This window comes from Anas acuta, chromosome 6, assembly GCF_963932015.1.
Source record: "Anas acuta chromosome 6, bAnaAcu1.1, whole genome shotgun sequence".
In the NCBI taxonomy this organism is placed as follows: domain Eukaryota; kingdom Metazoa; phylum Chordata; class Aves; order Anseriformes; family Anatidae; genus Anas; species Anas acuta.
Genome location: NC_088984.1, coordinates 39332720 through 39345698, shown reverse-complemented (window position 1 = coordinate 39345698; position 12979 = coordinate 39332720). Strand labels below are relative to the sequence as shown.

The 12979-nt window shown below is 39.4% G+C and overlaps 1 protein-coding gene across 2 annotated transcripts; it reads right to left on the bottom strand.

Moving 5' to 3' along the window:
- Positions 1 to 1354: 1354 nt before the first annotated feature.
- Positions 1355 to 8547, bottom strand: LOC137858644 (caspase-8-like). 2 transcript variants are annotated; one of them, XM_068686681.1, is made up of 7 exons: positions 8237 to 8547; positions 7883 to 7997; positions 6751 to 6889; positions 5204 to 5292; positions 4489 to 4600; positions 2842 to 3331; positions 1355 to 2263 (listed from the first exon to the last, which is right to left on the bottom strand). In XM_068686681.1, the coding sequence occupies exons 1-7, from the start codon at positions 8545 to 8547 to the stop codon at positions 2113 to 2115; spliced, it is 1407 nt and encodes a 468-aa protein (XP_068542782.1). In that variant the 3' UTR covers positions 1355 to 2112. The 2 variants fall into 2 exon arrangements, with proteins under 2 accessions (XP_068542782.1, XP_068542783.1); XM_068686682.1 differs by having other exon boundaries at positions 7892 to 7997.
- Positions 8548 to 12979: the final 4432 nt, after the last annotated feature.

Genomic DNA, 12979 nt, shown 5'->3' with positions numbered 1-12979 from the left:
GTGTTATTTTCATGTTGTGATTTCAGTATATTGTTGTATCATTCAAAAACCCACGTAACACCAAATATAACAAATAAGTAAATTTGATATTAGACATTAAACCCTCCTCATGTGGAGTATCTAAAAGAATTTTTTCTAAAAGTACTAAACTCTGACACAGAAAACAATGAAGAAATGGAAATACCATGGATTCACAACTTAACTAATACCAGTGGTATTTTCCCTTAATTGTACTGGAACAGCTGCCACCTTCAGCACGTTTCTCCCAGAGGAAGCAGTGATTTCATTTAAACAACATTTCCATATCGTAAAACAGCATTTACAAATCAACTACTAACTTCATATTAAAGTTTCATTTATGAAAATGCTATAAAAATGTAAATACATTGTTGCTGCATTTTTCCTAGATGGTTAACCAAATGTCATCCATAGAGCTGTATCATAATATCTTCTATTATAATTTGCCACAAACAGCACTCTCATTTTACATTGTGCTAATAATGCCTATTTATGAAGCCTGTGCGAACAGAGCTTTGACTCTAAGAACTGACATTCTCCCTTTCACTTAGAAGGTGAAAACCAGTAACTGAAGCAAAATGCTCCACATATTTTGTGGAATTAGAAATAAGAAAGTCTCACTTCTGGAAGAAAAGCAGTAACAAGTAAAGAACCCTTGCACTACAGTTAAACACAGATCTCCAAAAAACACAAACTAAAAAAAGCAGAAGTTACATATTGTCTCATATCCATCCTTTACCTTGTTATAAAGCTTAGAAGGGATGTGGCTGTTAGACTCCTGGGCAGCTCTCACACACCATGTACACACTGCTGAAGATGCAAGGTAAGAACACGGCATCAGCTGCCATTATCATGAATGTCCTGAATTTAATTTACACTTTTCTACCACCTCTAATGAAAGGATAATGAAAGGATATCAATATGCCACACTCTAAGGGTGGCTGCCATTGCATACTTCAATGAGAGCAAAAATAATTTCTTCAACTGAAGAAGTTTGTTGTGCTGACTGTCCCTCAGTCAGCTCCCCTAAGAGAGAAACCCACCACAACCAAGGGTGATGTGACAACCATCAGTATTTATTCCAACAGAGATTAAGAGCCTACAGGATCTACAGACAGTTGCCAGGAGGGGACAGAATCTCAGAACTGTGCATCTAATGGAGTGGCACCTTCCTTCCAGTGGTCATCAGCCCTTCAAAACAGACTGCTCCCTAAGTGCTCTGTGAAGTAACACAATTAGAATCCTTACTATTAAAAATCCTAACCAGCAGTGCTGTTCAGCCAAGTAAATTAGTAACATAAAGCAAAAAAAAAATATATTTGGAAAACAATCAGACTTGTATCATCATCTTTATTTATTTATTTATTTGGTCCTTCTGGGCAGGGACATTATTTTCTGTGAAGAACTACACAGTTTCCAGAGTTATGCAATTACTCACTTCTGGGTACTTCCTTGCATGGTACAGTTACAACTTTACACAAGGTCTCTGAGAAGGTATCTGGTGCTCTGAATATATCTGGATTTCAAGGTCTTACTCTCTTTTAGCAGCAGAGACAGAAACAATAGGTTAGAATTTTAGGTTAGAAATTAGGAGACATTTCTTCTCAGAACGGGAGAAAGGGTAGGCATTGGAACAGCTTGCCCCATGAAGTAGTGGTACCACCGTCCCTGGGGGTGTTCAAGGAAAGGGTTGGACCTGGTGCTTAGGGACATGCTTTAATGGGTGACATTGGTAGTAGGGTGATGGTTGGACCAGATGATCTTGAAGGTCTTTTCCAACCTTAATGATTCTCTGAACGTATTATTCTATGATAGTTCCATTGGCAATTCTCATAACACTTAAAAATCATACTACTTGGAAATGCTTTCTTACTTGAAAGCAGGACTGAAGAGATCCAAACTCCACTGCCTGAGCAGACTGCTAGTGATCTAAGTTGCAGAAGATTCACTAAACATGGGATTTGAAAAATTTGGGTCACACAGCCCCTTGCAGGACTGGGAGTAACTACACAGATCTAGACAATTTCTGTTGCAACTTCTCTTGAATTCCCTGTGGAAGCCCATTCCAGAAGTTATTCCTAATCAAGTGTATTCTTATTTTATTGTTGACTGGCATTGTGGAATCTGGAAGATACACTGCTTCCGCAGGGTTGATGTTATCTTTGGCATCTGCTTCCATCCATTTAATACTTTTCTTCCCACTTCCTTGTTCACTTCTGTCAGGATGGTTACAATATCCTTGCGGCTTGAACAAAAACAAATAAAAGTTACACTAAAATACACAGTACTTGCTGCTAGGCCAAGAAGTTGATCTATGTTTGCTTCAGTGAAGTGAGATCTCAGGGAAGACTAGTATCTTCCCTTCAGCTGCCTGTCACTGAAATTACATATGCCACTGTGAAACCACAGAATTCAGTACATCTGGGAGAATAAAAGCAACCTCCACATAGGATCACTATACAAACACACACAGTCCTCTACTTTGGCTGCAATCAGAATAGCACACTAAAATGAAACAGAACCAAATTTATGCATTCACCAAGCCCTTTGAACATCATGAGAAAGTGATATCTGGAGAAAAATTCTATCTTCTAAATTAACTTTATGAGAGAGGCAACAATGAAAATTATGACTAAAGAATACTGATGTTCTGCCTGTGTATTCAAATCAAACTGGCCTCTTATCAGGTGTCACTAGAAGAAAAATACCTTATTACTCAAAAAAAAAGTTAAAAAACATGCGCATACACGAACACATTTGTTTATTTGTAATGTTCCAGCATCACAACCCTGAATCTACACCTGGATTAAGAATAGTACTTACAGTGGGCAAAGTAACTCCATCTTGTCACAGAGGCATTGAATGTAAACGCTGCCAGTCTTTATACAGCGGTAGCACTCAAAGTCTTCCACAGTAGCCATGCCAACCAGAACATCAGCCTGGTCAGGAATGGAAGGCAGAGGGACAGCATCCATCTCGAGATGGCCAGAACAGTCTTCTTGTACTGTGACAGCTGGATGACCTACAGAGCCTTGGCAAGCCTGGATGAAAAACAGCTTGGGTTTGCCAGCAAGTGAAGGACAATTAGATCCACTGAAGCAGGTGAGTAAATCTTTAATATTTACAAACTCATCATCAGTGCCTTTTATTTTGTCTTTTTCACCATGTGAAAGAATGAAGCAAACAAAACAGTCCATGTTGCTATGGTTTTTTTTACTGTATTCTTTAACTGTCTCATATATTTTTTTTGCTTCTAGATCCATGTGCTCAACTGTCTCAAACTGAAGCCACTCGAAGACCCTCTTCAGAGCCTCTGGGAAAGAAAGTCAGAAGGCACTTGGTAACCATAAACAGTGACAAGGAAGATGCTGAAACATTGGGCTCTGTGTGGTAGAACAGGTATCACCAAAAGTGTTCAGATCCCACCAATAAATTCACTTGACTGCCTCTTAGCCTGTCAAGTTTAATTAGAAAATCACAAACACCTAACTTATTTATCTTTTAAATACAACTGGATTCAACAACACACTATGTAAAAACAAATGCAGGTTTCAGATTATCCAATTAATCAGTACAGTTTAGTGAAGCTTACTTTTTTTAAGTAGGTTTTAAGTGAACATTGCATAGAAATCTCAGATGGAAAAGAACAAACCTTAGAAAGTTAGGAAGATGTAACTCTTTAGAATGACAATTTCTGCCATTCTTAAATGAAGTAGATCCCTCACTCCGTGAGACTGATTGACGCAGCAAGAATGAAGGCTGGATAACCTGCTAAAATGCTAGCAAGGACAGAGTGCTACACAGACTTCCCAGCAAATATTGATGTAAGTGTTATGTAGGTGGAAAGTATCTGGAAAGCAAGAAACATGTAGACAGGCTGGATAGAGTTAAAAACAGTGATGTGTGCTTTCATGAAGCAGATTTTTAGTTTATTAAGATAAACAAGTGACACTTGCAGGAAGACAGGCTTGAAGGAAATTTATAAAGCAGTAAAATAACTGCATTTATTTGAGCATTGTTGCAAACAACTGCCCATACTGACTAAACTGGAATGCTTATAACTGGAGGGTATTGCATGTCCAAGCTATACCCTCCAATCAGTAAGTTATGCAAGCAAAACATTAAAAGAATTTAAGGACTTAAAAGCGCTACTCTGTGATAGGTAAAAATTAAAAACAATCAAGAAGTGAAAAAGTGCATCATCAATCCCTCCTTCACTTTTCAGTACATCTGACCAATTAAGATGATGCTTTTTCACCTACAACAGTAAGATCTTCCTTCTTAAAGCCATCAGCTAAATTGTTGGAAGTGGTTTATTTTGAATTTCTACAGTTCTACAGTAGTTGTCACTCATGTTACTCTGGAAGCAAAGGAAAGTGAAAGTGATCATTCTATGGGAAAGATTAGATAATTCCTTCAGAAGTTAATAAAAAAGAACAAACTATGAATTGGATTTAAAAAAATACTTACTTCCATCTTCTATTGTTCCTTCTCTGTTTTCACACGGATTTTTAAACTTGTGGTTATTAAGAATCACACAGTAGCCATGGGGGTTATTTTCCATCTTATATGATTCCATAAGCTGTAGAAACAAAGAAACTAGAATAAAAAAAAAAAACAGTGCCAAACACCCTAAATCATGAGGGCAAAGATACAAGAAAATAAAAAAGCTCAAAAGTATAAGTCAGCCCAAGGGGAAAGAAGTTGCTGGCTCTTCCTGAAACCCTCCTCTCTCTTTGTGGTTAGGCTATGATTTTAGAATGGGAGAAAGTGAGTGTCCAGAAACACAAATTTGCACATGTGGAGGATAAGTTCCTGAACCGTATCATTCACTCAGAGTCCTGACTTTCTAGTGAGGTAGCAGATGCTATCTATCTATGGGTAGCAGATCCCATCTATCCAGGATACTCCTAGACTGTCCCGTTTTTTTTAAAAAATTTAAAACTGTTTTTCTTCCCATGACAGCTGCTCTTTCCTTTCTTGTCTAAAAGGTTGCTGACAGCCATGTCCTCACCAAAGGACAAGGCTTGATCTTGTTTTGAAAACAGGAATTCTTTCAAGGCCAACATATAAAGCCAGAATCCCTCCCTTTTAGCTCTTCCACCTGCTTAGTCTTAAAAAATTATGCTCCCTGCTCCCGCTTGTTGGACAAATACTTTAAAGGCAATCTTGAAGTATTCCTCACCAGGTGTGGTGTCCCACCCTCTGCTCCTTGTCCTGCTGGATGCCGAGACACACAGATTAGATTGCTGAGTTCTTCCTTAGAATTATTTTCTAAGAGGGAAATAAAAAGAACATTTTAGGAGTAAAAGGATAAATCTTCCACTTTGCATATTTCAACACCAAAACCAGAAAAGCTCAAGGAGTGAGGTGGAGGGTTGTTTTCACTATCACTGGTGAGGCTGGGCCATGAATGGGTTCCAGTATTGCAAACTGCCCATCAGTGAAGCTGTGAAGAGTGTCCCTTGGAACAAATGATACATTTGTGTTAAGACTGTGCAGCCCTAACCAGACATTCCCAAAATTAGAGTTATTAAGTACAAGTGGACCTCTGGGCCTGAGTGCACACTGAAGCTTGAGCCTGGAAATGGCATATGCTGCATTCTTGCAGTGACTGTACCTTGTTCCATTTCTTGTCTGTTCTTTTACTGGTAGCTAGAGCCACATAACAGAAGTCTGAATGTGATGATCACCCCAAGCAAGCCATCCCTTAGCATCTCTACTATGGGATATAGCATCTCTACTATGGGATATGCAAGTCAAAGAGGAGACCCATTTTTGTAGTACAGCCAGCTCATTTACTTCTGAGGCCCCTTCTCCAGATGACTTTGTTTTGGTGGACACACCAAGAAGACAGAACACCAACATATGAAGATCTCCTCAAAACGCTAAAACACTGCTTTGAATACAACTGCCAGAAATAAGAGAAGAAATCATCAAACACATGGGTCTGCACAGGGAAATAAATCACAATACCCCTTTTACAAGTTACATAGATGTGCTCTTTTTCCACTTATCAAGGGGGACAAAACATATCAATACTACTAAAAAGCCACTCCCCTGACACAGTGCTTGTTTATGCTAGCCTTCCTTGACAATTTTCTTCTGCTTTTCTGGCAACACAACATTTAGTAGACTTAGTAGAAACATTTAGTAGAAACACTCTCATTTTGATGGTTGACACACCCTGTTTCCCAAAGAGTAAGGCCTGTATATAGTGTCACAAGCCACCACCTCAGCTGCAACAGCTCAGACACGAAAGTTCTTGACATTTCAACATCTGATATAGAATGCTAATAGTCCAATTTTAGCCATGTACCTGGTCTCCAGTGACTTCTCCTTCAAATAAGAGAAAACAAGCCTGCTAACAGAAAACTATGCTCAGAACCAAAACAAGTTTCCTCAAGCCAACTGTCTTTTTTTTTCAGCAGCTGAAAAGCTATAGTCCAAAACCAGCACTGCACTGCTTCCTTTGCACTTAAAGCAAAGATAAAGGAGAGGCAGACCACTTACAAAGGGCAGGATGTATTTCGCAGAGAGGTACAAGAAGACATGATGTGATAGTGAAGTAGCAGAGAACATTGGAAACCACAGGTACCAAGATCTGTTCTGCCTATCCCAAGATATTGTAAGATGTCTCTTATCTCTAAACTCCTAAGATCCCAAGGATCGAGCCACAAATAAAAAATCACAAAACAGTTCTACTCTTAAACAGCTGATTAAATAGTTTACCTTTTGTTTTTTCTTCATAGATATCAATTCTTTTCTTTAAGTCAGCTCTAAATTCCTTTAATATATCCTTCAGAATTCTCAGGTCATCTTCTTTAATTATTCCATTTCTTTCCATTTCCATTAAGACCTTCAACATTGACTGGTAAAACACAAACACAGAATCCAAACTCATACAGTGACCTTCAATAACCGCAATATCTGGCACTTCTCGAAAGAACAGAAGACAACATCTTCATTCCCACAGACCTAAAGTAAAGACCAATTTATTTTTGCTCCAAACTTCATTAACTGAAGAAACACATCACTAGAGTAAAGACTGGATTGGTAGAAATTGCCTATGGCTAAGTTATTCTGCTATGTTTCAAAGTGCGAAGCACTTATGCAGTTAATAATACGACATCCTGTTTTGCCTCTGCATTCAGATGAATTGCTGTAAGCCACTTAACTGCACCACTCTACATGTTCTAATGCAAGAAATGTCTTCAAGGATGACTTTGTTTTTTAAAGCTGTTTAGTTCACCAAGTTGCAGGTAAATCTGCTACTTTTGCAGTAGGTGCCACAATACAAATAGAATTTTAAGGAAGCCTCTTAGTAATACCAAGCACCTTCATAGCACTGTTTGTTGTTTACAAAACAGATACTAAACTAGCTCACCAACCCTCTTAATCTTTCTGTGGGGAAGTTAACAAAATACTATTACATCAAATTACAATGTAGAAAAAAATGTACCTATTGACACAGAAAAATTAGTGCTGGAACTCATGTTAGAACTCAATTTTCGATCTCCAAAACATTGTTTTTCTTCCCGCAAACATCACTTTTATTAGATACAGCATATGCACAAATGTCTTATAAATGCCAAGCAAAGAAGAAAGTAAGAGCATGATGGATTTTGCAAGAAGAAAAGATAGGGAGACAGGTGGTGGAGGCAAAATGAGAAAAGGAGAGCAAAAAGGTCAGCAAAAAGATAAACTGAGAAAAAAGGGTCCTTTCTGTCACAGAGCACCTGTCAGCTAACATCACAAATCTATAAACAACAGAATTTTAGTGACAGCACACTGGTCTCTCCTTGCTCCTGTCTTACAAGTGACAGACTCTGAGCTAGCCTTGCAAGAAACTTATCAAGGTTACTTTGCCTACAGCATTATCCTGGAGCTTGTTCTTTGGTATCCGTTCTTGCAGCAGGAATTTCACACTCTTGACATCTCCTGGAGTCAAGTCCTCTGCAATTCCATATAGCAGCTGTCTGGCAATAAAGGATAGAAAAAGACTGACTAAGAACGTTAGGAGAAATAAACATGACAACTACACATTTGAACTGAGAAATGTGAAATGTGGTCTCAAAACTCACGAGGGCAGGAAGTCATGCTGTAATAAATTCAATTATTCTGGGATATTTGTAAGATAACACTACAGAGAACAAGACAGTACACAACAGAACTGTCGTACGTTTTGCATGCCAATGTTTACTAATACTGTGCTTACCTGTATGTTGACACCTTTGCCCTGCCTGGGATCTGAAGCTCCCTCTCCATCTCCTCTCGGCTGGAGCCCAGCTGGCCAGCCAGGAGGTCTATCCGATTGATCCGGTAGAGCAGCTCCTTCAAGAAGGACACGTCCCCCACTTTGATCATGTCTTTCTCCTGAAGCACTTCAAAGAAAGCCTTGGGCTCCTCAATAGCTTCTTGTTTCCTCACAGGGACATGCTCCAAGCTGAGAAACTTCAGAGCTGCCAGTTCATCTGTGGCCAAAGCCTCAGAAATGTCAAAAAGAAGTTTGTGGAAGACCGTACTCATTTCACGTCAGGATTTGGATCTAAACACAGAGAAAATTTAATTTGGTTTGTCAGTAACAGTAGTGCAACACCACGAATATAAAAGGTGTCATGTCATGTAGAATAGTCCAAAATAAATATATGTAATCAAAAATACTTCAGTAGACAGATGCTGTCCTGCCACCATAACTTTGACATTTTTTTCTCGTGATTCTCTGGACTGAATGGAGAGCCTTGAAAACTGTGCATAAGTGAAATTGACAGAGAAAGTCACAGATCCTTCTGGCTTCCTATGGTGCATCTCCACACCTGGGTATACTGATGTCTCAGATAAACAATCCTGGTAGGCTGCTGCCATTTCTTTTGGAGGTTTGACTCCATTTGGAAGCAACAGCCACTTACAGTCTGAAATATAGACTATGCAGTAAATAAGGCTGCGAGGTTTTGCACCATAACATATATAAAGGTTTTACAGCCCACATGAGCAAAACTTCTCTAAGATAGCTGCCTTCTACTTTTCTTATATACTGCTTCTGACTTTGGTCAATGAAGCCAAAGCACCTCTCCCTGCTTTTGTTTATCTTCATGAAGTAAAATCTAATCTCAATTGGTAACGTTCAAATCAAATACAGATCACATCAATGTTTTCAAAAAGACTAGAATTCTCATCAGCAGTTCTGTTTTACTGAACACCAAATATCATCCTCCTTCTCCACCACTCACACACAGAATCACAGAATTTCTAGGTTGGAAGAGACCTCAAGATCATCAAGTCCAACCTCTGACCTAACACTAACAGTCCCCGCTAAACCATATCCCTAAGCTCTACATCTAAACGTCTTTTAAAGACCTCCAGGGATGGTGACTCCACCACTTCCCTGGGCAGCCTGTTCCAATGCCTAACAACCCTTTCGGTAAAGAAGTTCTTCCTAACATCCAGCCTAAAACTCCCCTGGCGCAACTTTAGCCCATTCCCCCTCGTCCTGTCACCAGGCACATGGGAGAACAGACCAACCCCCACCTCGCTACAGCCTCTTTTGAGGTACCTGTAGAGAGCAATAAGGTCGCCCTGAGCCTCCTCTTCTCCAGGCTGAACAACCCCAGCTCCCTCAGCCACTCCTCATAGGACTTGCTCTCCAGGCCCCTCACCAGTTTCGTCGCCCTTCTCTGGACCCGCTCAAGCACCTCCATGTCCTTCTTGTAGCGAGGGGCCCAAAACTGAACACAGTACTCTATCAGCTTTAAAAATTTTAAACTTGGCTTATGTATCCAACTTTTGAGCACAATAGAAAATCAAAAAGTAAGTTTCACACCCGCAAAATTTTTGCAATTAGTATAGATGTGCCATCTACACAGCCATCTATTTACAGCCTGTCTGTAAATACAGGAGTACACTAAAACAATGTTTAGCTGTGGTGCCTTCTTCCACTTCACTAAAATAAAGACACAACTGATAAAACAAGCAAACAGTTTCTTTTACACCATAAGTAATAATAATTTTACTACACTTACATTGGAGGACAGGCTGGAGGACTGCTGAAACAACTGAAAAAAGTGAAAGACAATCATAGTCTCTGAAGTTCCAGGAAAAGTACTTGCTTTTGTACTATGGCCTGTATGGCCTGTAAGTCACATGACTTACAATAAGTCAGTTACATCAAAGCAATAAGCTGCGATCATTATGCAGCAGTTTCTTTCTCCACTTGCCACTGTTCCGGTTTCAGGAAATTATTACAATGGTTGCAGGAAAAAAACGTAAACCACAGAAACAACCAGATTTGCTTTTGTTTTAAGGGGACACACTAAGCAGCACAGCCAGGAACTCCTGGTATATGGCACAGCTCAGTACATTATGACTACTTATAAATCCCAATTAAAAGATGGTGGGGAGGCATGAATCAATTACATATTCCCATTTAAAAACATCTCAGTCCCACTATCCTGCTGTGTCACTAGATCTTCCACATCCTAGCTCTATTCTTCAAAGTACAGCTCCAACTCAGCCAGCCTACTTTTAACAAGTCAAATATCAGTACCAAATTCAGTAGCAGTACTGACAAATACAGAAAACCGAAAGGATAAACACCCCTTTGAAACATACTTTCCTGTTCACAAAATAATGTAAGTAATATTTAACTTTTGGCATTTTCATCCTCTTTATGCATAGAACTCTACCTTCAATGGTAAAGTTCACAGTATGATTTGCTGGTCACCAGTATTTTCCTTGCAGCAGCAAACATATGAATAGTCAGCTACCCGACCTGTCTGTTCACATCTGAAGCCCGAACTCAAGCATTATGAAGAGAGAGAGTTAGGACAGCAGAAATATACTCAAATTTTGCAATTAAAACTACCTTCATTGATTTCAACCTATCTACCTTTATAAACTCAAAATTATAACATACCCTTCAATGGAATGAGGTATTCAAACTCCTTCCAAAAGGCACATGCTAGTAACAGTTCAGAAAACGTGTCTGAGATTTACTGGCATGAGTCTTCCTTTTATCCAAAGGTTGGGAACAGCATCACAAGTGCTATCTGATCTTCAGGTCCCGAATGGTTCTGTCTCCAAGTCATCCCATGCCTCACTCTCTTCCTTTACTAGTTGGTCTGCGTCTTAACTGACTCCAGTTGCAGGTTTAAAGAGGAAACATGCTGTGATCACTGTGTGAAAAAGATCTGCAGGCAAGACCAGCTCTTTCCAGAGACTTCTCCTGTCATGCAGCTGTTTCAGGGACCAGCCCTCCTGGCATTCTTCTTCCTGTTTAATATTTCACTTCCTATTTCTTACTCTATTGTCCTTCCCCAGACTATTCCTGTTCCTTTGTTAGCCTTTAGTCCCTTCAACTTCCTAGAGCTCCCCTGCCTCCATTTTACTCCTCTGGCTTCCCACAGAACTGTCACAATGAGTCAGCCAATTCTTTGTACAGCAGCCTAACAAAAATCCAGCTCCCCTAGAAAGGTTGCCTTGAGGAAGCAAAAATGCTGAGGCTACTGACTACTCAGCAACTGTAGTGACTGGCTGCTACTGGCAAAAGCCAGGATAAACAGCTCCTACACAAAAAAAAAAAAAAAAAAAAAAAAAGAGAGAGAGAGAATCAGTATGGATAGGACTTGGTGAATGTTACAAATTCTACTTTAAGATCATGACTTTCCAGAGACGTATCTTCCCCACAGGAAGACTCATTTTACACTACTTCCACTTCAATATGTCTAAACAAGAATTGCGCAAGTGACAGCCCTTCTTTAATTCTGTAGGTGACAAGCATGCATACATACATGTACATATGCTTCTGTATGCATCATCAAGTCCATAAAGAAACAAAACACTTTTTGTTGGATTAGGCTGATTTCTTTCTAGCACAAACTCTATATTCCTAGGGACACTGAAAGAGTACAACATGGACAGCAAGCAGTGATTAACATCTAAGCTGCAGGAAGAGAGGGTGTTTTTACCCAAGACTTTCAGACTGCTGTCTTACAACACACCACAACAGATCACGTGAAAACTTTAAAAACCTTGCTGAATGGCAGCTGTGGTTACAGTGCTAAGCCTTTCCTGCCTGCAGGCTTGTCCTGACAAAGTGCCACTGTGTGCACCCAAGTATTACAGTGTGTAGCAATATAAACACAAACAAGCACAATTTTCATACTGGATACTATAAATCATAACACAGTAACCTGTGTGTGAACAAGCCTTATTACGAGAGAAACTTCACCAGTCTTTCATACTTCACAGTGTGGATCCCTCTTCCGAGGGAACTCATGGCAAAAGTCAGCTTAAACTTTTCTTGGCTGTGTTTATCCACCTACAGTTTAACTGGAGACTATTCATGCGGAGGTTCCTACAGAGAGAGCAAGAGAACATGATGATGTTCTCTGTCTAGCAAACTTAAGAAGGAAACCAAGATCCCCCCAAACAAGGTCAAGATTGTTCTGTTTACTTTGTATTGATAAAATTCAATTGTTACCTAAACATACAAAAGAAGAGTGCACCGAGTCTGAATAGCAATTTTGAGCCAAACACTTCAATCTGTTAAGTTTATTATATGTTCTACTAACAGAAAAAACATTTTCTATCTGTGGCACAAGTGTGACTTCAAATGTAGCAGCCATAATAATTCAGAACATATAGGATGCTATGGGTCACACACCTGTTTTAAAAATTGTTTCCAATAGCACTCAACAGTGCTATCTCAAATTTTAACCCTAAGTTTCAAGCTATTTTATGGCTAGTAAATATAGAAAAAAAAATCAGTGTTTTGCTGAAACAAAGGTTCACTTCAGCTTAAACCCTGAAGCAGTTAAAATCCCATTCATTCATGCAATCCAACAAAGCTAGAACACAAGGGAATGGAACAAAGCTGTGCCAGGAAGGCTCAGACTAGGTATTAGAAAAAAATTCTTTATCATGGTCAAACACTAGAACAGACTTCTTAGACAGGCAGTTGATG